General features: G+C 43.2%; 1 protein-coding gene across 8 annotated transcripts in view; it reads right to left on the bottom strand.

Annotated features, from left to right (window-relative positions):
- LOC123992575 (proton-coupled amino acid transporter 4-like) overlaps window positions 1-22,860 on the bottom strand; it is a 290,293-nt gene that overhangs the window by 252,549 nt on the left and 14,884 nt on the right. For all 8 annotated transcript variants that reach the window (XM_046293810.1, XM_046293812.1, XM_046293811.1 and 5 more), the window contains exons 8-9: window positions 10,240-10,512; window positions 2,692-2,790 (exon numbers count right to left, since the gene is read on the bottom strand). In XM_046293810.1, the coding sequence (XP_046149766.1) occupies window positions 2,692-2,790; window positions 10,240-10,512 (372 nt within the window). The remainder of the gene's footprint in view (window positions 1-2,691; window positions 2,791-10,239; window positions 10,513-22,860) is intronic.

Below are 22,860 nucleotides of genomic sequence, written 5' to 3'. Positions count from 1 at the left end.
AGAGTACAGTATATACATATGCATATGAGATGAATAATGTAGGGTAAGTAACATTATATAAGGTAGCATTGTTTAAAGTGGCTAGTGATATATTTACATCATTTCCCATCAATTCCCATTATTAAAGTGGCATGAGTTGAGTCAGTGTCAATGACAGTGTGTTGGCAGCAGCCACTCAATGTTAGTGGTGGCTGTTTAACAGTCTGATGGCCTTGAGATAGAAGCTGTTTTTCAGTCTCTCTGTCCCAGCTTTGATGCACCTGTACTGACCTCGCCTTCTGGATGATAGCGGGGTGAACAGGCAGTGGTTCGGGTGGTTGATGTCCTTGATGATCTTTATGGCCTTCCTGTAACATCGGGTGGTGTAGGTGTCCTGGAGGGCAGGTAGTTTGCCCCCGGTGATGCGTTGTGCAGACCTCACTACCCTCTGGAGAGCCTTACGGTTGAGGGCGGAGCAGTTGCCGTACCAGGCCGCGATACAGCCCGCCAGGATGCTCTCGATTGTGCATCTGTAGAAGTTTGTTAGTGCTTTTGGTGACAAGCCAAATTTCTTCAGCCTCCTGAGGTTGAAGAGGCGCTGCTGCGCCTTCTTCACGACGCTGTCAGTGTGAGTGGACCAATTCAGTTTGTCTGTGATGTGTATGCCGAGGAACTTAAAACTTGCTACCTTCTCCACTACTGTTCCATCGATGTGGATAGGGGGGTGTTCCCTCTGCTGTTTCCTGAAGTCCACAATCATCTCCTTAGTTTTGTTGACGTTGAGTGTGAGGTTATTTTCCTGACACCACACTCCGAGGGCCCTCACCTCCTCCCTGTAGGCCGTCTCGTCGTTGTTGGTAATCAAGCCTACCACTGTTGTGTCGTCCGCAAACTTGATGATTGAATTGGAGGAGTGCGTGGCCACGCAGTCGTGGGTGAACAGGGAGTACAGGAGAGGGCTCAGAACGCACCCTTGTGCGGCCCCCGTGTTGAGGATCAGCGGGGAGGAGAGGTTGTTGCCTACCCTCACCACCTGGGGGCGGCCCGTCAGGAAGTCCAGTACCCAGTTGCACAGGGCGGGGTCGAGACCCAGGGTCTCGAGCTTGATGACGAGCTTGGAGGGTACTATGGTGTTGAATGCCGAGCTGTAGTCGATGAACAGCATTCTCACATAGGTATTCCTCTTGTCCAGGTGGGTTAGGGCAGTGTGCAGTGTGGTTGAGATTGCATCGTCTGTGGACCTATTTGGGCGGTAAGCAAATTGGAGTGGGTCTAGGGTGTCAGGTAGGGTGGAGGTGATATGGTCCTTGACTAGTCTCTCAAAGCACTTCATGATGACGGAAGTGAGTGCTACGGGGCGGTAGTCGTTTAGCTCAGTTACCTTAGCTTTCTTGGGAACAGGAACAATGGTGGCCCTCTTGAAGCATGTGGGAACAGCAGACTGGTGTAGGGATTGATTGAATATGTCCGTAAACACACCGGCCAGCTGGTCTGCGCATGCTCTGAGGGCGCGGCTGGGGATGCCGTCTGGGCCTGCAGCCTTGCGAGGGTTAACACGTTTAAATGTCTTACTCACATCGGCTGCAGTGAAGGAGAGACCGCATGTTTTCGTTGCAGGCCGTGTCAGTGGCACTGTATTGTCCTCAAAACGGGCAAAAAAGTTATTTAGTCTGCCTGGGAGCAAGACATCCTGGTCCGTGACTGGGCTGGGTTTCTTCTTGTAGTCCGTGATTGACTGTAGACCCTACCACATGCCTCTTGTGTCTGAGCCGTTGAATTGAGATTCCACTTTGTCTCTATACTGACGCTTAGCTTGTTTAATAGCCTTGCGGAGGGAATAGCTGCATTGTTTCTATTCGGACATGTTACCAGACACCTTGCCCTGATTAAAAGCAGTAGTTCGCGCTTTCAGTTTCACACGAATGCTGCCATCAATCCACGGTTTCTGGTTTGGGAATGTTTTTATCGTTGCTATGGGAACGACATCTTCGACGCACGTTCTAATTAACTCGCACACCGAATCAGCGTATTCGTCAATATTTTCATCTGACGCAATACGAAACATGTCCCAGTCCACGTGATGGAAGCAGTCTTGGAGTGTAGAGTAAGCATGGTCTGACCAGCGTTGGACAGACCTCAGCGTGGGAGCCTCTTGTTTAAGTTTCTGTCTGTAGGCAGGGATCAACAAAATGGAGTCGTGGTCAGCTTTTCCGAAAGGGGGGCGGGGCAGGGCCTTATATGCGTCGCGGAAGTTAGAGTAACAATGATCCAAGGTTTTACCACCCCTGGTTGCGCAATCGATATGCTGATAAAATTTAGGGAGTCTTGTTTTCAGATTAGCTTTGTTAAAATCCCCAGCTACAATGAATGCAGCCTCCGGATAAATAGTTTCCAGTTTGCAAAGAGTTAAATAAAGTTCGTTCAGAGCCATCGATGTGTCTGCTTGGGGGGGGATATATACGGCTGTGATTATAATCGAAGAGAATTCTCTTGGAAGATAATGCGGTCTACATTTGATTGTGAGGAATTCTAAATCAGGTAAACAGAAGGATTTGAGTTCCTGTATGTTTCCTTCTCTTAGCCATGCAGTGTTAAAGGCTTTTAAAACTGCAGCCGTGGCCCATGGTCCCCAATCATCATCCAATCCAGAGCTGGTCACATATGTGCCGGAACCAATCAGGTGTTTCATAACACCTGTTGAAGAGTACTTACCACTCCGATGCCTTCGAAGGCAAAGATGGCTGTTCCGAAGAAGAAGGGGAACTTGCCCAAGGGGGAAGTGAGAGGGAGACGATGAAGGTCCCCAAAATCCTGTCAGAGAGGGGCGACAGCAGACAGAAGCAGGCGTTTAGGAAAAGAGGGACAACGACAGTCTGTCAGAGGAGCTACTCCCATAAGGGCCTATAGAACAGAATCAACTTTCTCATCACTGCCAAGGACACAAGAGACACTGGCTCAGAGACACAGTGAAGAGAGGGCAAGATTTCCCCTGACTCACAGATAAAACCGAGTGAGACAGCGAGAGGGAACAGAGACAAAGAAGAATCCCAATGCCAGAGTGGAAGGAATGAAGGAAAGGACAGTAAGAGAGTCCATGACACATTAGGCAGAGACTAAGAGACAGAACAGAAAGAGAGTGAGGATAAATGGAGTTAGGTTAATGGGTTGACGGCTAGGTGACCTAAAGGGGAATTAGGGATGCAGTGTTGTGTTCTCCTATGGACGCGTGTCGTCTACCACGTCACACAGAGACGCCCAGCGACAGACAGGGGTCCTAATGAATCTATTTAAAACATAATTCAGTTGGTGATTGATGAGGGCTGTTCACAAGGGCACCTAGACCACTGCCCGGAACACTGCCCAGCCACCCACCCACACAGCTGAGGGATGAGCTGTGCCACACACACTCGCAGATACACAACCCTGGCTGGCACAACCTTCTGTGGGAAATCTAAAACAGCAATCAACGCTGGATTACACGACACGTCAGGAACACTTACAGCTGATGTCAATCTGCTCCAAAATGCCTAATTGTATTCTTAGAATGACCTTGGGAACAGTCCAAGTAGACAAGCTTTGTAGTGCTGAGCATGCTTTTTGAAATCGGTTCGGTTTTGGTTCATTCTATTAAAACAATCACAGTTATTACACATTAAATGCACTGTGTGGGTTGAACGTTGTAAGACTAAATAAAACAATTAATAAAAGTCCCAAGATGGTAGTCATAGCCGCAGGTGGTAGTTTGGGGGGGAAGGGGGAGTGAACAGGCGACTCCAGGATGCTGGCCTTCAAGGCAGAGTGGCAAAGAAAAAGCCATATCTCAGACTACCAATAAAATGAAGAGATTAAGATGGGCAAAAGAACACAGACACCGGACAGAGGAATTCTGCCAGAATGCCAGCATCCCGGAGTTGCTTCTTCACCGTTGACCTTGAGACTAGTGTTTTGCGAGTACTATTTAATGAAGCTGACAGTTGAGGACTTGTGAGGAGTCCATTTCTTAAACTGGACAGTAATGTACTTGTCCTCTTTCTCAGTTGTGCACCGGGGCCTCCCACTCCTCTTTCTATTCTGGTTAGAGACAGTTTGTGCTGTTCTGTGAAGGGAGTAGTACACAGCGTTGTACGAGATCTTCAGTTTCTTGGCAATTTCTCGCATGGAATAGCCTTCATTTCTCAGAACAGAAGAAAGTTATTTGTTTCTGGCCATTTTGAGCCTGTAATCGAACCCACAAATGCTGATGCTCCAGATACTCAACTAGTCTAAGGACCAGTTGTATTGCTTCTTGAAAGGCAGCACAACAGTTTTCAGCTGTGCTAACATAATTGCAAAAGGGCTTTCTAATGATCAATTAGCCTTTTAAAATGATAAACTTGGATTAGCTAACACAACGTGCCATTGGAACACAGGGCCTCTGTACGCCTATGTAGATATTCCATTAAACAAATCTGCCATTTCCAGCTACAATAGTCATTTACATCATTAACAATGTCTACACTGTATTTCTGATCAATTTGATGTTATTTTAATGAACACAAAACTTCTAAGTGACCCCAAACTTTTGAATGGTAGAGTATTTATTTTTATCATCATTTTTTCAGGGTGTACTTTTGACATAGGTTCATGTATTTTCAGATACGCAAAGCAACTTCTTTCTATCCCTCTCCGTCACGGGGTTCTCTTCCCTCAGTTTCCGTGTCTGCACCGCACAGACTGGACAAGTTTAAGCGGACATGCAATGGATTATGGTCATTAATTACCACGATATCTGCGCTAAACTACAGTACCACTCAAAGGTTGACACACCTACACCTTCCAGGGTTTTTCTTTACTTCTACCATTTTCTACATTGTTGAATAATAGTGAAGACATCAAACCTATGTTATAACACATACAGAATCAATTAGTAACCCAAAAAAAGTGTTCAATCAAAATGATATGCGATTCTTCAAAGTATTCATCCTTTGCATTGACGACAGCTTTACACACACGTTGTATTCTCACTGCATTCTGCAGTGATATGCCACCCCATCTGGTTTGCACTTAGCAGGACTATCATTTGTTTATCAGCAGGACAATGACCCAACACCTCCAGACTGTGTAAGGGCTATTTGACGAAGAAGGAAAGTGATGGAGTGCTGCATCAGATGACCTTGACTCCACATTCACCAACCTGAACCCAATTGTGATGGTTTGGGATGAGTTGTACTGCAGATTGAAAGAAAAGCAGCCAACAAAAGCAGTGCTCAGCATACAGTTGAAGTCAGAAGTTTACATACTCTTTGGTTGGAGTTATTAAAACTCATTTTTCAACCACTCCACAAATGTCTTGTTAACAAACTATAATTTTGGCAAGTCGGTCAGGACATCTACTTTGTGCATGACACAAGTAATTTTTCCACCAACTGTTTGTAGACAGATTACTTCACTTAACTTCTTTGGGAAAGGGCGCAGTATATTCACGTCCCGATGAAAAGTGTGTCCAAAGTAAAACTGCCTGCTACTCAGGCCCAGAAGCTAAGATATGCATCTATTAGTAGATTTGGATAGAAAACACTGAAGTTTCTAAAACTGTTTGAATGATGTTTGCAAGTACAACATAACTTATTTGGCAGGCGAAACCCCAAGGACAAACAAAACAAAAAATGTTGAGATCACTCTTTTCAATGGGTTTTCATTGGGAATCCAGATTTCTAAGGGACTTGCTTGCAGTTCCTATCGCTTCCACTGGATATCAGTCAGAAATTGGTTGAGGTTTTTCCTTTGAGAAATGAAGAAAAAGCACTGTTCAGAACGAGGGTAAAGAAAAGTGTACTCTTTGTTAGAGGCGCGTGACCTGAAAGCCTGCTACACTTTGTTTTCCTCCGGTATTGAACGCAGTTTATCCCGTGTAAAATTGAATCGATTATTTACGTAAAAAAATACCTAAAGTTGTATTAGGAAAGTTGTTTGAAATGTTTGGACAAAGATTACATGCAATTTATGAGATATTTTGTAGTCGTGTTGCGCGAGTTGGAACCGGTGTTTTTCTGGATCTAACGCGCCAAATAAATTGATATTTTGGATAGATTATATATATATATATATATATAGACGGAATTAATCGAACAAAATTACCATTTGTGATGTTTATGGGACATATTGGAGTGCTATGAGAAGAAGCTCGTCAAAGGTAAGGCATGAATTATATCTTTATTTCTGCGTTGTGTGTCGAGCCTGGCGGGTTGAAATATGATTGTCTGTGTTTGTTTGCTGGGGCGCTGTCCTCAGATAATAGCATTGTTCGCTTTCGCCGTAAAGCCTTTTTGAAATCTGACACGTTGGCTGGATTAACAAGAAGTGCAGCTTTAATTTGCTGTATTGCAAGTGTGATTTCATGAAAGTTACATTTTTATAGTAATTTATTTGAATTTGGCACTCTGCATTTTCACTGGATGTTGGCCAAGTGGGAGGCTACCGTCCCACCTATCCCAAAGTTAAGGACATCAAAGTCAAGGTATTGGAGTGGCCATCAAAGCCCTGACCTCAATCCACGAAAAGAAATTGTGGGCAGAACTGAAAAAGCGTGTGCGAGCAAGGAGACCTACAAACCTGACTCTGTTAAGAGGAATGGGCCAAAATTCAACCAACTTTTTGTGGGACGCTTGTGGAAGGCTCCCCAAAACGTTTGACCCAAGTTAAATAATTTAAAGGCAAAGCTACTAATTGAGTGTATGTAAACTTCTGACCCACTGGGAATGTGATGAAAGAAATAAAATCTGAAATAAATCATTTCTACTATTATTCTGACATTTCACATTCTTAAAATAAAATGGTGATCCTAACAGACATAAGACAGGGAATATTTACTAGGATTAAATGTCAGGAATTGTGAAAAACTGAGTTTACATGTATTGGACTAAGGTGTATGTAAACTTCTGACTTCAACTGTATGTGGGAACTGTTGGAAAAGAATTCCAGGTGAAGCTGGTTGAGAGAATGCAAAGAGTGGGTAAACCTGTCATCAAGGCAAAGGGTGGCTACTTTGAAGAAACTAAAATATATATTTGATTTGTTTAAAACTTTTTTGGTTACTACATGATTCCAAATGTTTTATTTCATAGTTTTGATGTCTTCAATATTATTCTACAATGTAGAATATTGTTAAAAATAAATAAAAATGAATGTGTGGGTGTCCCTAATTTTTGACTGGTATTCTATGTAAAATATTGGCCTGCTGGAACGACAACTCTGTACTACATCACACGGTTCAGGCTTGATCTGATTTACATTACCGGCCTAAAGTTTTAGAACAATAAAAACTGCAAAAATGTGGGTTAAATGTAAAGTCCAGTGAATAACCTGAAATGGTTCAAATGTAAGCGATAGACAGCCAGAGGTTTAAAAAAAAGTTTACCAACAACTGAAAAATAATGTACATTTCAGAGTTGTAAAAAAAAAAGCTATTTTTTCAGGGAACAAATAATGGGTTAACAACTTACAGCTGTTCTGCAGCAATGGAAGTAAATTAAGCCTTGAAAGTTGGTGCTAACAATTCCTACAGGTGTTGATTACTCTGTCTGTATTAAAGCAGTGTTGGAACAGACTGTTACTACACCCTCTTAAGCATTATTTGGACACTATTGTACTGCAATAAGTAGTACATTGCTATCATAATGGCAAGAAAAAAGCAATTAACAAAGGAAGCCAGACAGACCATAATAACCCTTAAAAGTGTAGGTCTTTCCTTTAGAGAAATTGCAAAGAAAGCCATGGTGTCAGTGAGTACAGTTTCCTACATCATCAAAAGGCACTTGGAACCTGGAGGGAACTCTGACAGGAAGAGGTCTGACAGACCTAAAGCCAAAACAGAATCAGAAGACAAGTTTCTGAGTGTCAACAGCTTGCGTGATAGCCGGCTCACAGGGCAACAGCTTCAAGCACAACTTAATACTGGTCGAAGTAAACGAGTCTCAGTTTCACCCTGCGTGAAAGAGACTACCGGTCTAAAGTTTTAACAAGCTGCAGGTTTGACAGGTCGAGTGGCAGTAAGAAAGCCATTGCTAAAATGGCAAAATAAGAGAGGCTTGCCTGGGCCATGAAGCACCACCAGTGGACTACAGAAGACTTGTGTCTTAAGTCTTATGAATCAAAATGTGAAATCTTTGGTTCATCACGCAGGGTTTTTGAACACCATCGAGTAGGTACAAGGATGGTTCTTCAGTGTGTGACACCAACCATCAAACACGGAGGAGGATGTCTCGGGCTCTTTTACTGGATCCAGAGTCGGCGACTTGCACAGAGTGAGTGACACCCTGAACCAAAATGGCTACCACCGCATTTTGCAGCGCCATGCAATACCCTCTGGTGTATTGGTCAAGGGTTTATCCTAAAGCAAGATAATGACCCAAAACATAGCCTAGAGGTATGTCAGAACTACCTTCGAAGAAAATAAGACGGTAGGCTTCAAATCATGGAATGGCCAGCACAGTCTCCAGACAAACCCCATTGAGCTGGTTTGGGATGAACTGGGCAGAAGGGTGAAAGCAAAGCAACCTACAACACTTTGTGGGAACTTTTGCAACAGTGTTAGGAAGAACTTTCCGAACAATATTTGATTTCCATTGTAAAAAGACTGGCGCGAGTCAGTTCGGCTGATATGTCTGCCCAAGCTGGCTCCCTTTGATGAGTCAAAAATGTTGAGTACATTTTGTTGAACAAAAGCATTCCATGATTTATTTTTTATCTCCAATTGTTTACTTGTTCTATTCTTTCATTTAAGAGTACATTAAGACATTAAACTGTGTGAATTTCAATAAAAACGGGAAAAATGGAGTTGTTCTAAAACTTTAGACCGGTAGACTCTCTACAGAAACTGCACATCGAGCTCACAACAACAAAAAACTGTAAATTAGTTGTTTACATTCTTTGGTTTGTGTTTTTAAATCGCTCAGCAGTACACAGGGGACGTAGTGGATACAAGGGAGTCTCACGTTTCACAGAAGCAGACAGTACAGACAAGGGGTATGATCTTCCACAGTGGACATATGCAGACCACAGGGAGATTCAATATTTTACACAGACAGCTACTTCCCAGTTCCCACACACACATATGGTAGCTCACACACACACACACCCCAGATTGTTCACAGCCAATTGGTAATTGGCAAAGACAACCTACAGGCATTCAGTTACATAAGCTACACCATTTTTCCATGATTACGATCTTATCTCATCGCTGCAACTCCCCAACGGGCTCGGGAGAGGCGAAGGTCGAGTCATGGGTCCTCCCGAAACATGACCCGCCAAACCACACTTCTTAACACCCGCCCGCATAACCCGGAAGCCAGCTGCACTAATGTGTCGGAGGAAACACCGTTCAACTGACGACTGAAGTCAGCCTGCAGGGGCCCGGCCCGCCACAAAGTGTCGCTAGAGCGTGATGAGCCATGTAAAGCCCCCCGGCCAAACCCTCCCCTAACGATGCTGGGCCAATTGTGCGCCGCCCTCTGGGACTCCCGGTCACTGCCGGTTGTGACACATCGTACCCGGGTCTGTAGTGATGCCTCAAGCACTGCAATGCCTTAGACCACTGCACCACTCGGGAGGCCCTAGCTACATTATTTTTAACCATGTCTCTGTCTGAGGTACACTGAAGACTGGCTTCAGGTCAATATCAAAGCCAACACAATGGGGCGCGTCACCACAACAGTGTAAACACAGTCTAGAACAGCTGGGGGTATGGTGTCTCGCACAGACTTCCGCGATAAGGTAATGGAGAAAAAAAGTCCAAAGAAGAATACATCATCTCCCCACACACACATTTGAATCACAGATTTTAAGTGCCCAGGTGGAGAACCGTTGCTCAGGTGGAGCGTGACTACCACATAAACAAACTGTACGAAAGTAGTGTTAAACATGGATAACCGTTTCCCACTGACTTACTCCACATACCGTCATGAGACTGGAAGATGATGATGCTGATGGCCATAAAAACAACATGCTTACCGTCGTGATGTACTGGAAGAGGTTGTGGCTGTCAGGGTCACCATCAAAAGTGTAAACAACAACAGTGTAAACAACATGCTTACCGTCGTGATGTACTGGAAGAGGATGATGACCCTGACAGCCACAACAACAGTGTAAACAACAACAGTGTAAACAACAACAGTGTAAACAACAACAGTGTAAACAACATGCTTACCGTCGTGATGTACTGGAAGATGATGACGCTGACGGCCACAACAGTGTAAACAACAACAGTGTAAACAACATGCTTACCGTCGTGATGTACTGGAAGATGATGATGACGCTGACGGCCATGCAGACGTTGGCCAGCAACGACAGGACGGCCATGTTCTTCAGGTCCTTCATGAACACCAGCAGGATGAGGAAGGGCAGGAAGAAGAGCATGTAAAGACGCAGGTCCAGTGCCCAGGGCTCAGAGGGCACCATGGTGGGTAGAGGGACCAGGGCTGGCACCATGGAGGTGTTGGCGAATGACAGGGATTCAACTGCCAGGGTGATGTTTACACCTTGGTATCCCTCAACGACCTAGAGAGGAAGGAATGGATACACACAGGTGCACGCACACACACGCATGCATGCACACATCCACACACACACCCCCACACAAAAAGGTATGATTAATGGTCGTCTGTTCATAAGTGAAACTCACCCCATCACCCTGCCAACCTTCAGGAAGGAACCTTCCGATAGACCTTCAGATAGAGATCCCACTAACTCTACAGACTGCAATTAAGGCTACTGCATGTTCTCTCCTTGCCAGAGAAAAACAATGTAGGAGCTTATCATGGAAGTGAAGAAGTGGATTGGCCTCTTGCTTGTCGATAAGCAGCTCTCCCGCTTCGATCAACAACAAAAGCTTTTCCCAGAGAGAAACTATTATAGAAAACTTTCGGGGATTGATGAATATTCAACACAACACCAGGGAGTGGACTAGAAATGGGAGGGTAGAGGAGAGGTAGGGAGGGGGGGGCTCCAAATTATATCCCCATGATTCCATCTTATCCCACAGCTCAGACAGGTTAGAAAAATCAGGATTTTATTCAATTAGACTGTCTGCTATTACATTTTAGTCATTTAGCAGACACTCTTATCCAGAGCGACTTAAGAGTAGCAATTAGCGTTAAGTGCCTTGCTCAAGGGCACATCAACAGATCTTTCACCTAGTCGGTCGGGGGATTCAAACCAGCAACCTTTCGGTTACTAGTCCAACACTCTTAACAGCTAGTCTCCCAGTCCCAGAGGTAGAGGGCTACAAATGCATGGAGAGAAATGGTGCTACCTGGAAATACAGTGTGTAGTTTGTTCACCCATTAACTCATTTATAATTATCACAAGTCACTCACTCACCACCACTCACCACCATAAAAACAGGTTCTCAATTGATGACCTTGCTTTAAAGAATGATTAAATAAATCTAACTAAAGTGCTTATTTATTTGTCATATCACCCCCATTCACCACATTCTTCAATCACTAATGGGAACACTGTAGCGATCCATCTACATAGCTACTCCACGTCACCCATAAACCATCAGCAGTATGAGCATTCAAAAATAATTCAGACCCCTTCAATTTTTCCACATTTTGTTACATTACAGCCTTATTGTAAAATGTGTGATTTTCTTTATTCATCAATCTTCAAAACACAATGCCCCATAATGACAGGCAATGCCTTCAACCTTATAGCTTGGTTTTTGCTCTGACATGCACTGTCAACTGTGAGACCTTAATAGACAGTGGTGTGCCTTCCCAAATCATGTCCAATCCATTGAATCTACAATCAAGTTGTAGAAACAGCTCAAGAATGATCAATGGAAACAGGATTCACCTGAGCTCAATTTCAAGTCTCAGAGCAAAGGGTCTGAATATTTATGTAAAGAAGGTAGTTCTGTTCCTAATTTTTAATACAATACAATTTTTTATACAATTTTAATACAAATATCTAAAAACTAATCTAAAATATAATTTAATCCATTTTAGAAAAAGGCTGTAACGTAACAAAATGTGGAAAACCTCAAGGGGTCTGAATACTTTTCGAATGCACTCTATGTAGCTAGCGGTTGTCATACTATGAACACATACAGAGTAGAGGTCGACCGATTATGACTTTTCAACGCCGATACCAATACCGATTATTGGAGGGCCAAAAAAGCAGATGCCGTTTAAAAAAAAAAATCGGACAATTTTTTTTATTTTTTATTTAAAGTTTGTAATTACATTTACATTTAAGTCATGTAATAATGACAATTACAACAATACTGAATGAACACTTATGTTAACTTAATATAATACATCAATATATTCAATTTAGCCTCAAATAAATAATGAAACATGTTCAATTTGGTTTAAATAACGCAAAAACGAATAAAGTAAAAGAGAAGAAAGTAAAAGTGCAATATGTGCTATGTAAGAAAGCTAACGTTTAAGTTCCTTGCTCAAGAACATGAGACCATATGAAAGCTGGTGGTTCCTTTTAACATGAGTCTTCAATATTCCCAAGTAAGAAGTTTTAGGTTGTAGTTATTATTGGAATTATAGGACTATTTCCCTCTATACCATTTGTATTTCATTAACCTTTGACTATTGGATGTTCTTATAGGCACTTTAGTATTGCCAGTGTAACAGTTTAGCTTCCGTCCCGCTCCTCGCTCCTACCTGGGCTAGAACCAGCAACACAACGACAACAGCCACCATCGAAGCAGCGTTACCCATGCAGAGCAAGGGAAAGAATATCATCAATAATGTGTAGTTAACTAGTGATTATTAGACTTAACCCCATCGCGACGTCCCCCAAAGGCTAACTTTCTAGCCCTTACTATATGCTTGCTTGCTAATTCGGCCTGCTAACTGCTAGCTTGTTTAGCCCCGGCCTAATAACTGTTAGCTTGTTAGCACAGGCCTGCTAACTGTCTGAATCGCCGCAGCCAGCCCAACCACTCACTGGACCCATATTTACTTTCAATCTCTTTTCGATTTTTAATTAGATTATACCTTCCTTCCTTCCTGCCTCGGGTGAGGCAGGTAACCTGCCTCACCCGATGTGATACGGAATAGCTATAATTTTTTTAAATTTTTAGAACACATTCAAGAACCTCCAGAAGCTAACCAGCTAACTAGCTATTTAGTCATTGTTAGCCACTGCTAGCGGCTTTTACCTTCTGCACAGCCAGCCAGTTTTTTTTAGCCTGGATAATACTCGCAAGTCTAGCTTCCCTGTCCCATCCACCGCTGCCCCCTAGATACTGATCACTTGGCTACATAGCTGATGCCTGCTGGACTATCCATTATTAACGGTACTCCATTCTGTTTGTTTATGTCTTATTTGTCGGCCGCACTCAGGCTCTGTGTGTAGTTAATCCGACCCTCTCTGCCAAGTCAACGCCATTTTACCTGCTGTTGTTCTGCTAGCTGATTAGCGGTTGTTGTCTCACCTACTGTTTTAGCTAGCTCTCCCATTCAACACCTGTGATTACTGTATGCCTCGCTGTATGTCTCTCTCAAATGTCAATATGCCTTGTATACTGTTGTTCAGGTTAGTTATCATTGTTTTAGTTTACAATGGAGCCCCTAGTTCCACTCTTCATACCCCTGATACCTCCTTTGTCCCACCTCCCACACATGCGGTGACCTCACCCATTACAACTATCATGTCCAGAGATGCAACCTCTTATCATCACCCAGTGCCTGGGCTGACCTCCGCTGTACCCGCACCCCACCATACCCGTCTGCACATTATGCCCTGAATATATTCTACCATGCCCAGAAATCTGCTCCTTTTATTCTTTGTCCCCAACGCTCCAGGCGACCAGTTGATAGCCTTTAGCCGCACCCTCATAGTACTCCTCCTCTGTTCCGCGGGTGATGTGGAGGTAAACCCAGGCCCTGCATGTCCCCAGGCACCCTCATTTGTTGACTTCTGTGATCGAAAAAGCCTTGGTTTCATGCATGTCAACATCAGAAGCCTCCTCCCTAAGTTTGTTTTACTCACTGCTTTAGCACACTCTGCTAACCCTGATGTCCTTGCCGTGTCTGAATCCTGGCTCAGGAAGGCCACCAAAAATTCTGAGATTTCCATACCGAACTATAACATTTTCCGTCAAGATAGAACTGCCAAAGGGGGAGGAGTTGCAGTCTACTGCAGAGATAGCCTGCAAAGTAGTGTCATACTTTCCAGGTCCATACCCAAATAGTTCGAACTACTCATTTTAAAAATTACTCTCTCCAGAAATAAGTCTCTCACTGTTGCCGCCTGCTACCGACCCCCCTCAGCTCCCAGCTGTGCCCTGGACACCATTTGTGAATTGATCGCCCCCCCATCTAGCTTTAGAGTTTGTTCTGTTAGGTGACCTAAACTGGGATATGCTTAACACCTCGGCAGTCCTACAATCTAAGCTAGATGCCCTCAATCTCACACAAATCATCAAGGAACCCACCAGGTACAACCCTAAATCTGTAAACAAGGGCACCCTCATAGACGTCATCCTGACCAACTGGCCCTCCAAATACACCTCCACGGTCTTCAACCAGGATCTCAGCGATCACTGCCTCATTGCCTGTATCCGCTACGAATCCACAGTCAAATGTCAAGCGCTCCCTAAAACACTTCTGTGAGCAGGCCTTTCTAATCGACCTGGCCCGGGTATCCTGGAAGGACATTGACCTCATCCCGTCAGTTGAGGATGCCTGGTCATTCTTTAAAAGTAACTTCTCACTCACTATTTTAGATAAGCATGCTCCGTTCAAAAAAATGCAGAACTAACAGCAGATATAGCCCTTGGTTCACTCCAGACCTGACTGCCCTCGACCAGCACAAAAACATCCTGTGGCGGAATCCAATAGCACCGAATAGTCCCCGCGATATGCAACTGTTCAGGGAAGTCAGGAACCAATACACGCAGTCAGTCAGGAAAGCAAAGGCCAGCTTCTTCAGGCAGAAATTTGCATCCTGTAGCTCCAACTCCAAGAAGTTCTGGGACACTGAAGTCCATGGAGAACAAGAGCACCTCCTCCCAGCTGCCCACTGCACTGAGGCTTGGTAACACGGTCACCACCGATAAATCCATGATTATCGAAAACCTCAACAAGCATTTCTCAACGGCTGGCCATGCCTTCCTTCTGGCTACTCCAACCTCGGCCAACTCCCCCCCCCCCCCGCAGCTACTCGCCCAAGCCTCTCCAGGTTCTCCTTTACCCAAATCCAGATAGCAGATGTTCTGAAAGAGCTGCAAAACCTGGACAAAATCAGCTGGGCTTGACAATCTGGACCCTCTATTTCTATCCACCGCCATTGTCGCAACCCCTATTACCAGCCTGTTCAACCTCTTTCATATCGTCTGAGATCCCCAAGGATTGGAAAGCTGCAGCAGTCATCCCCCTCTTCAAAGGGGGAGACACCCTGGACCCAAACTGTTACAGACCTATATCCATCCTGCCCTGCCCATCTACGGTCTTTGAAAGCCAAGTCAACAAACAGGTCACTGACCATCTCGAATCCCACCGTACCTTCTCCGCTGTGCAATCTGGTTTCCGAGCCGGTCACGGGTGCACCTCAGCCACGCTCAAGGTACTAAACAATATCATAACCACCATCGATAAAAGACAGTACTGTGCAGCAGTCTTCATCGACCTTGCCAAGGCTTTCGACTCTGTCAATCACCATATTCTTATCGGCAGACTCAGTAGCCTCGGTTTTTCTGATGACTGCCTTGCCTGGTTCACCAACTACTTTGCAGACAGAGTTCAGTGTGTCAAATCGGAGGGCATGCTGTCCGGTCCTCTGGCAGTCTCTATGGGGGTGCCACAGGGTTCAATTCTCGGGCCGACTCTTTTCTCTGTATATATCAATGATGTTGCTCTTGCTGCGGGCGATTCCCTGATCCACCTCTACGCAGACGACACCATTCTGTATACTTCCGGCCCTTCCTTGGACACTGTGCTATCTAACCTCCAAACGAGCTTCAACGCCATACAACACTCCTTCCGTGGCCTCCAACTGCTCTTAAACGCTAGTAAAACTAAATGCATGCTTTTCAACCGTTCGCTGCCTGCACCCGCAAGCCCGACTAGCATCACCACCCTGGATGGTTCCGACCTAGAATATGTGGACATCTATAAGTACCTAGGTGTCTGGCTAGACTGTAAACTCTCCTTCCAGACTCATATTAAACATCTCCAATCTAAAATCAAATCTAGAATCGGCTTTCTATTCCGCAACAAAGCCCCTTCACTCACGCCACCAAACTTACCCTAGTAAAACTGACTATCCTACGGATCCTCGACTTCGGCGATGTCATCGACAAAATAGCTTCCAATACTCTACTCAGCAAACTGGATGCAGTTTATCACAGTGCCATCCGTTTTGTCACTAAAGCACCTTATACCACCCACCACTGCGACTTGTATGCTCTAGTCGGCTGGCCCTCGCTACATATTCGTCGCCAGACCCACTGGCTCCAGGTCATCTACAAGTCCATGCTAGGTAAAGCTCCGCCTTATCTCAGTTCACTGGTCACGATGGCAACACCCACCCGTAGCAGGCGCTCCAGCAGGTGTATCTCACTGATCATCCCTAAAGCCAACACCTCATTTGGCCACCTTTCGTTCCAGTTCTCTGCTGCCTGTGACTGGAACGAATTGCAAAAATCGCTGAAGTTGGAGACTTTTATCTCCCTCACCAAACATCTGCTATCTTCAAACATCTGCTATCTTAGCAGCTATCTTAGCAGCTAACCGATCGCTGCAGCTGTACATAATCTATTGGTAAATAGCCCACCCAATTTTACCTACCTCATCCCCATACTGTTTATATTTATTTACTTTTCTGCTCTTTTGCACACCAATATCTCTACCTGTACATGACCATCTTATCATTTATCACCCCAGTGTTAATTGAGAACTTGTTCTCAACTAGCCTACCTGGTTAAATAAAAGGTTTATTTAAATAATGATTTATTGTTTTTTATAAGATAAGTTTATTGGTAGCTAGCAACTGCATTCGCGTAAGCCAAGGTAAGAGTGCAACGAGAGAGAGGCAGGTCGTTATTGCGTTGGACTTGTTACCTGTAAGATTGGGTCCCCTGAGCTGACAATAATAAAATAGGCAAAAATCGGCGTCCAAAAATACCAATTTCCCATTGTTATGAATACTTGAAATCGGCCCTAATTAAATCGGCCATTCCGAATAATTGGTCGACCTCTAATACAGAGATGGGTATGTACAGGTAAGTGCCAAAATAAAGGAAACACTTAAATAAATGAGAGACACAAGAGAGCAAGAGGTGAAGTGAGATGTTTTACTCAAAATCTGTCCACGAAAATAAGCAGACGAATTGAGGAATTTTTGTGTGGAGGCCAATGAGAAAAAGTATTAAAATTGGTCATCAAACTGAATTGCTAATTTGCTTTGAGAGGCTTATTTGATCAAATAGAAGTTTTGTAATGGTTAGGTTGTTATGAACGCACTGATAAGTGAACGCACGTGGCATGTTGGCAACTTTGAAAAATGATGATCGGCAGTTGTGCCCGTTGTCATAGCGATCATGTATATAACCCGTTTTAGCATGAACATTGCCATTGAGGGCTTCCATCATTTTAAAGTAGGTGGGGATTCCAATGATTTGAGAGCAATCAGACACTGAAGTAGAAAATTGACTACTTGAAAATGCAGATAGCTTCTGTGACAGCATGGCCAGCACTATAAAGGCAATAATGGCACAGATACAAAGATGTATTTCCATTTTTAGAGCAATCACTGGAATATCTTGTCAATATAATAGACATGTATAATGTGTGTGTGTGAGTGTGAGTGAGCGAGTGTCTCAGTCGCCAGCTCTCAACCAAATTGAACACTTGTGGGCAATTCTGGAGTGGCACTTGAGACCACATTTTTCATCAACACCAAATGATGGCATTTCTATGGACGAATGGTGTCGCATCCCTCCAACAGAGTTTCAGACACTTGCAGAATCTATGCCAAGGTGCATTGAAGCTGTTCTGGCTCATGGTGGCCCAATGCTCTATTAAGATACTTTTTGTTGGCGTTACCTCTATGTTCTGCTGTAGGTTCAATGGCACAGCCCCGAGAGTGCATTTACTACAGTAATGTATGCCTGCTTGTATAAACTGTGGAGTAAACTGAATATCTACTATGTTTATGTATGTAAGCTTGTTGTGGATGCCAGGAAATAAATTATGCAAGAGAGAGAGAGAAAGAGAGAAGAGGGAGGGTAGAGAGGGAGGGGGGATAGAGAGCGACAAAGAGAGAGAAAAGATGTGTGGTATTGATTTCATATGATAGAGTAGTACAGGGCTTCCTTCCTAGCTCTAGACAACTAGTATTAAATAATGCACACTGATATAGCCTCACATAATCCCATAAGGAGGAATACTGCATCACATCATCTCATAACCAAGCACCATAGAGAGATGGACACCAGTCCAGTTAGATACTACATATTGCACTTACATACACGTCCCAAAGAACTCCACTGAAATACAGTGGGGCAAAAAAGTATTTAGTCAGCCACCAATTGTGCAAGTTCTCCCACTTAAAAAGATGAGGCCTGTAATTTATCATCATAAGTACACTATGACAGACAAAATGAGAAGAAAAAAAATCTAGACAATCACAATGTAGGATTTATGAATTTATTTGCAAATTTATGGTGGAAAATAAGTATTTGGTCAATAACAAAAGTTTGTCAATACTTTGTTATGTACCCTTTGTTGGCAATGACAGAGGTCAAACATTTTCTGTAAGTCTTCACAAGGTTTTCACACACTGTTGCTAGTATTTTGGCCAATTCCTCCATGCAGATCTCCACTGAGCAGTTATGTTTTGGGGCTGTTGCTGGGCAACACAGACTTTCAACTCCCTCCAAAGATTTTCTATGTGGTTGAGATCTGGAGACTGGCTAGGCCACTCCAGGACCTTGAAATGCTTCTTACGAAGCCACTCCTTCGTTGCCCGGGCGGTGTGTTTGGGATCATTGTCATGCTGAAAGACCAAGCCACGTTTCATCTTCAATGCCCTTGCTGATGGAAGGAGGTTTTCACTCAAAATCTCACGACACATGGCCCCATTCATTCTTTCCTTTACACGGATCAGTCATCCTGGTCCCGTTGCAGAAAAACATCCCCAAAGCATGATGTTTCCACCCCCATGCTTCACAGTAGGTATGGTGTTCTTTGGATGCAACTCAGCATTCTTTGTCCTCCAAACACAACGAGTTGAGTTTTTACCAAAAAGTTATTTGACGGGCCTGGACATGTACTGGCTTAAGCAGGGGGACACGGGGGACACGTCTGGCACTGCAGGATTTGAGTCCCTGGCGGCGGAGTGTCTTACTGATGGTAGGCTTTGTTACTTTGGTCCCAGCTCTCTGCAGGTCATTCACTAGGTCCTCCCATGTGGTTCTGGAATTTTTGCCCACCGTTCTTGTGATCATTTGACCCCACGGGGTGAGATCTTGCGTGGAGCCCCAGATCGAAGGAGATTATCAGTGATCTTGTATGTCTTCCATTTCCTAATAATTGCTCCCACAGTTGATTTACCTATTGCAGATTCAGTCTTCCCAGCCTGGTGCAGGTCTACAATTTTGTTTCTGGTGTCCTTTGACAGCTCTTTGGTCTTGGCCATAGTGGAGTTTGGAGTGTGACCGTTTGAGGTTGTGGACAGGTGTCTTTTATACTGATAACAAGTTCAAACAGGTGCCATTAATACAGGTAATGAGTGGAGAACTGAGGAGCCTCTTAAAGAAGAAGTTACAGGTCTGTGAGCCAGAAATCTTGCTTGTTTGTAGGTGACCAAATACTTATTTTCCACCATAATTTGCAAATAAATTCATTCAAAATCCTACAATGTGATTTTCTGAATGTTTTTTTCCTCATTTTGTCTGTCATAGTTGAAGTGTACCTATGATGAAAATTACAGGCCTCTCATCTTTTTAAGTGGGAGAACTTGCGCAATTGGTGGCTTGCGCAATTGCCCCACTGTATATCCAGTAACTATAATTTATTGAATATGGACAATGATAAAAAGATGAGTCCTCCATCTCTATGGCCGGTTGTTGACACACGTATCTGCCCTCTCATTGGCAAGAATGGTACCACCAGATCTTGCCTCCTCCCGCCTGCCTTCCATCTTTGAGGATATGTATTGCCATTGTTAAAGCGGTCACTGGAACATTTCGTCAACATAATAGAAAATCATTATTTTAATAAACTATTATTTTGTATAATATAAACGACATGGGCACACCTCTAGTATGGACCAATGGCTGTCCATAATATGATCCTGGCTATGACATCAAGCTCTAAAAGAACAAAAGTTGCCACCTCTGGCTAAATGGTCACCATGGATAAAAACTGTGAAGATAAGAGTTTAACCTCTTCAGTCGACCCTCTACTTTTTCGAACATTCTGTTAAAAATCGCGCAACATTTCAGCGCCCTGCTACTCATGCCAGGAATATAGTATATGCATATGATTAGTATGTGTGGATAGAAAACACTCAGACGTTTATAAAACTGGTTAAATCACGGCTGTGACTTTAACAGAACGTGCGTTTCATTGAAAAGTGCAGGAAAATCTGATCACTGAAAGTGGAAAAATATATCCATCCGCCGCTTCAACCCATTGTTATGGGCGAAAGACATTAAATAGGGCTGAGGTTGCAGTACCTACAGCTTCCACACGATGTCAACAGTCTTGTCATTTGCCAATTCTTTGTTTCTTGGTCAAACGAACAAGAGACAGGCTTTTTCTTCAGGTCTCCAACCGGATATTTTGGTTGAGAAATACACGGACAGTATTTCAAGACGGACCCTTATAGAAAACACTTCGTCTCGTGATTAATTTGATCGCTTATTAACGTTTACTAATACCTAAAGTTGCATTACAAAAGTATTTCGAAGTGTTTTGTGAAAGTTTATCGTCTATTTTTTTCCGTTTATCACAGTCTTCATAGATCGATATCTAGGCTATATATAGACCGATTTAATCGAAAAAAAGAACCAATAGTGATTATGGGACATCTAGGAGTGCCAACAAAGAAGATGGTCAAAGGTAATGAATGTTTTATATTTTATTTGTGCGGTTTGTGTAGCGCAGACTATGCTAATTATTTTGTTTACGTCCCCTGCGGGTCTTTTGGGGTGTTACATGCTATCAGATAATAGCTTCTCATGCTTTCGCCGAAAAGCATTTTAAAAATCTGACTTGTTGCCTGGATTCACAACGAGTGTAGCTTTAATTCAATACCCTGCATGTGTATTTTAATGAACGTTTGAGTTTTAACTAGTACTATTAGCATTTAGCGTAGCGCATTTGCATTTCCAGAGCTCTAGATGGGACGCCTGCGTGCCAGGTAGGAGCAAGAGGTTAAAGAGTTAATTTACAGGGGAAACAAAAAAGGTATTAGAACCTAGTTTGGGAATAGAGTTGTACCCACAATGCAACGGGCCAACCAACCAGCGCTATACAGATCATTAAAGCAATCTAAATATTGTATCCAATTCCTCTGTTTACTTTTTCTAATTCAGAACAACTAGACACTCATATCTCATCTGCCATGTTCGAAAATTCTAAAGCTCTGGTGGCTTTGCCCCGTTCAACCCCACTGTTTGTTTAACTACCAATAGGATGCTTTGCTCAGCTTTTGACAAATACATTTTCTGTGTGTACTCCTATATGAGTGTAAACAATTAGTATATTGAGCCTAAACACACACAGAGACCCGGGTCAGCAGTAGATGTTTCCTGATGAACTGAGATCAGAGAGTATGTAGTACGGCAGTTCGCAGATGATACATGTTTGGATTGAGGAGTTGCAACCCAGGAAATAAATCACTTTATTAGAAATAGAAAGAGAGAGAAATAGATTTTTTTAAATGTTCCATTGTAAGTGTTTAAGAGTTCCAGTCCATTTGAATATAAAAGTTTGTACCATACTTCATCACTCTGATAATACAACTCCTGGCTATGTCCTACCAAATAATCACATTGGAGTTTTAAATTAAAGAGGCACTGCATGAAGTTTTTATCGTTGTCCATATGGAAATGGTTGACTATCTATGCTAGTCCATAAGGAAGAGATCACCATCTAATACAGTTCATAAATTGTGTGGGAGCACGAGAGAGAAAGAAAGAGGCTGAAAAAGTCAGGCAAGCAGAGAGCTCAGAGATGAAACACCACTAGCGTCTCCTAGGGAACGTTTTGTGTCACTGCAAGTCAACCATTCGAACAGCTCAAGAGTTGAGATGACAAGAGTTCATCCTCCAAACACACCATCTAATTGTACATCACCAAGCAACTGGGATTGATAGGTTTAGGCAGCTCAGTTGAATATGGGTTATTGGTATACTGCCAATATACCATGGCTAAGGTTTATTCTTAGGCATGATGCAATATTGGCCAAATATTGACAAATATACCAAATATTGTCCATATTTGGTCAATATTACATTGTGCCTAAACCCCAAAAAACCCAGAGTAGCGTATTGCTATTATAAACTGGTTACCAACCTCGTTAGAGCAGTAAACTAAATGTTTTGGCATACACGTAGTATATGATCTATTATAAACTTGTTACCAACCTCGTTAGAGCAGTAAACTAAATGTTTTGTCATACACGTAGTATATGATCTAATATAAACTGGTTACCAACGTCGTTAGAGCAGTAAAACTAAATGTTTTGTCATACACGTAGTATATGATCTAATATAAACTGGTTACCAACGTCGTTAGAGCAGTAAAACTAAATGTTTTGTCATACACGTAGTATATGATCTAATATAAACTGGTTACCAACGTCGTTAGAGCAGTAAACTAAATGTTTTGTCATACACGTAGTATATGATCTAATATAAACTGGTTA

Source organism: Oncorhynchus gorbuscha, linkage group LG13 (assembly GCF_021184085.1).
Source record: "Oncorhynchus gorbuscha isolate QuinsamMale2020 ecotype Even-year linkage group LG13, OgorEven_v1.0, whole genome shotgun sequence".
Classification (NCBI taxonomy): Eukaryota; Metazoa; Chordata; class Actinopteri; order Salmoniformes; family Salmonidae; genus Oncorhynchus; species Oncorhynchus gorbuscha.
Note: the sequence above shows the minus strand (reverse complement) of the source record. Positions and strands in the feature narration are given on the sequence as shown.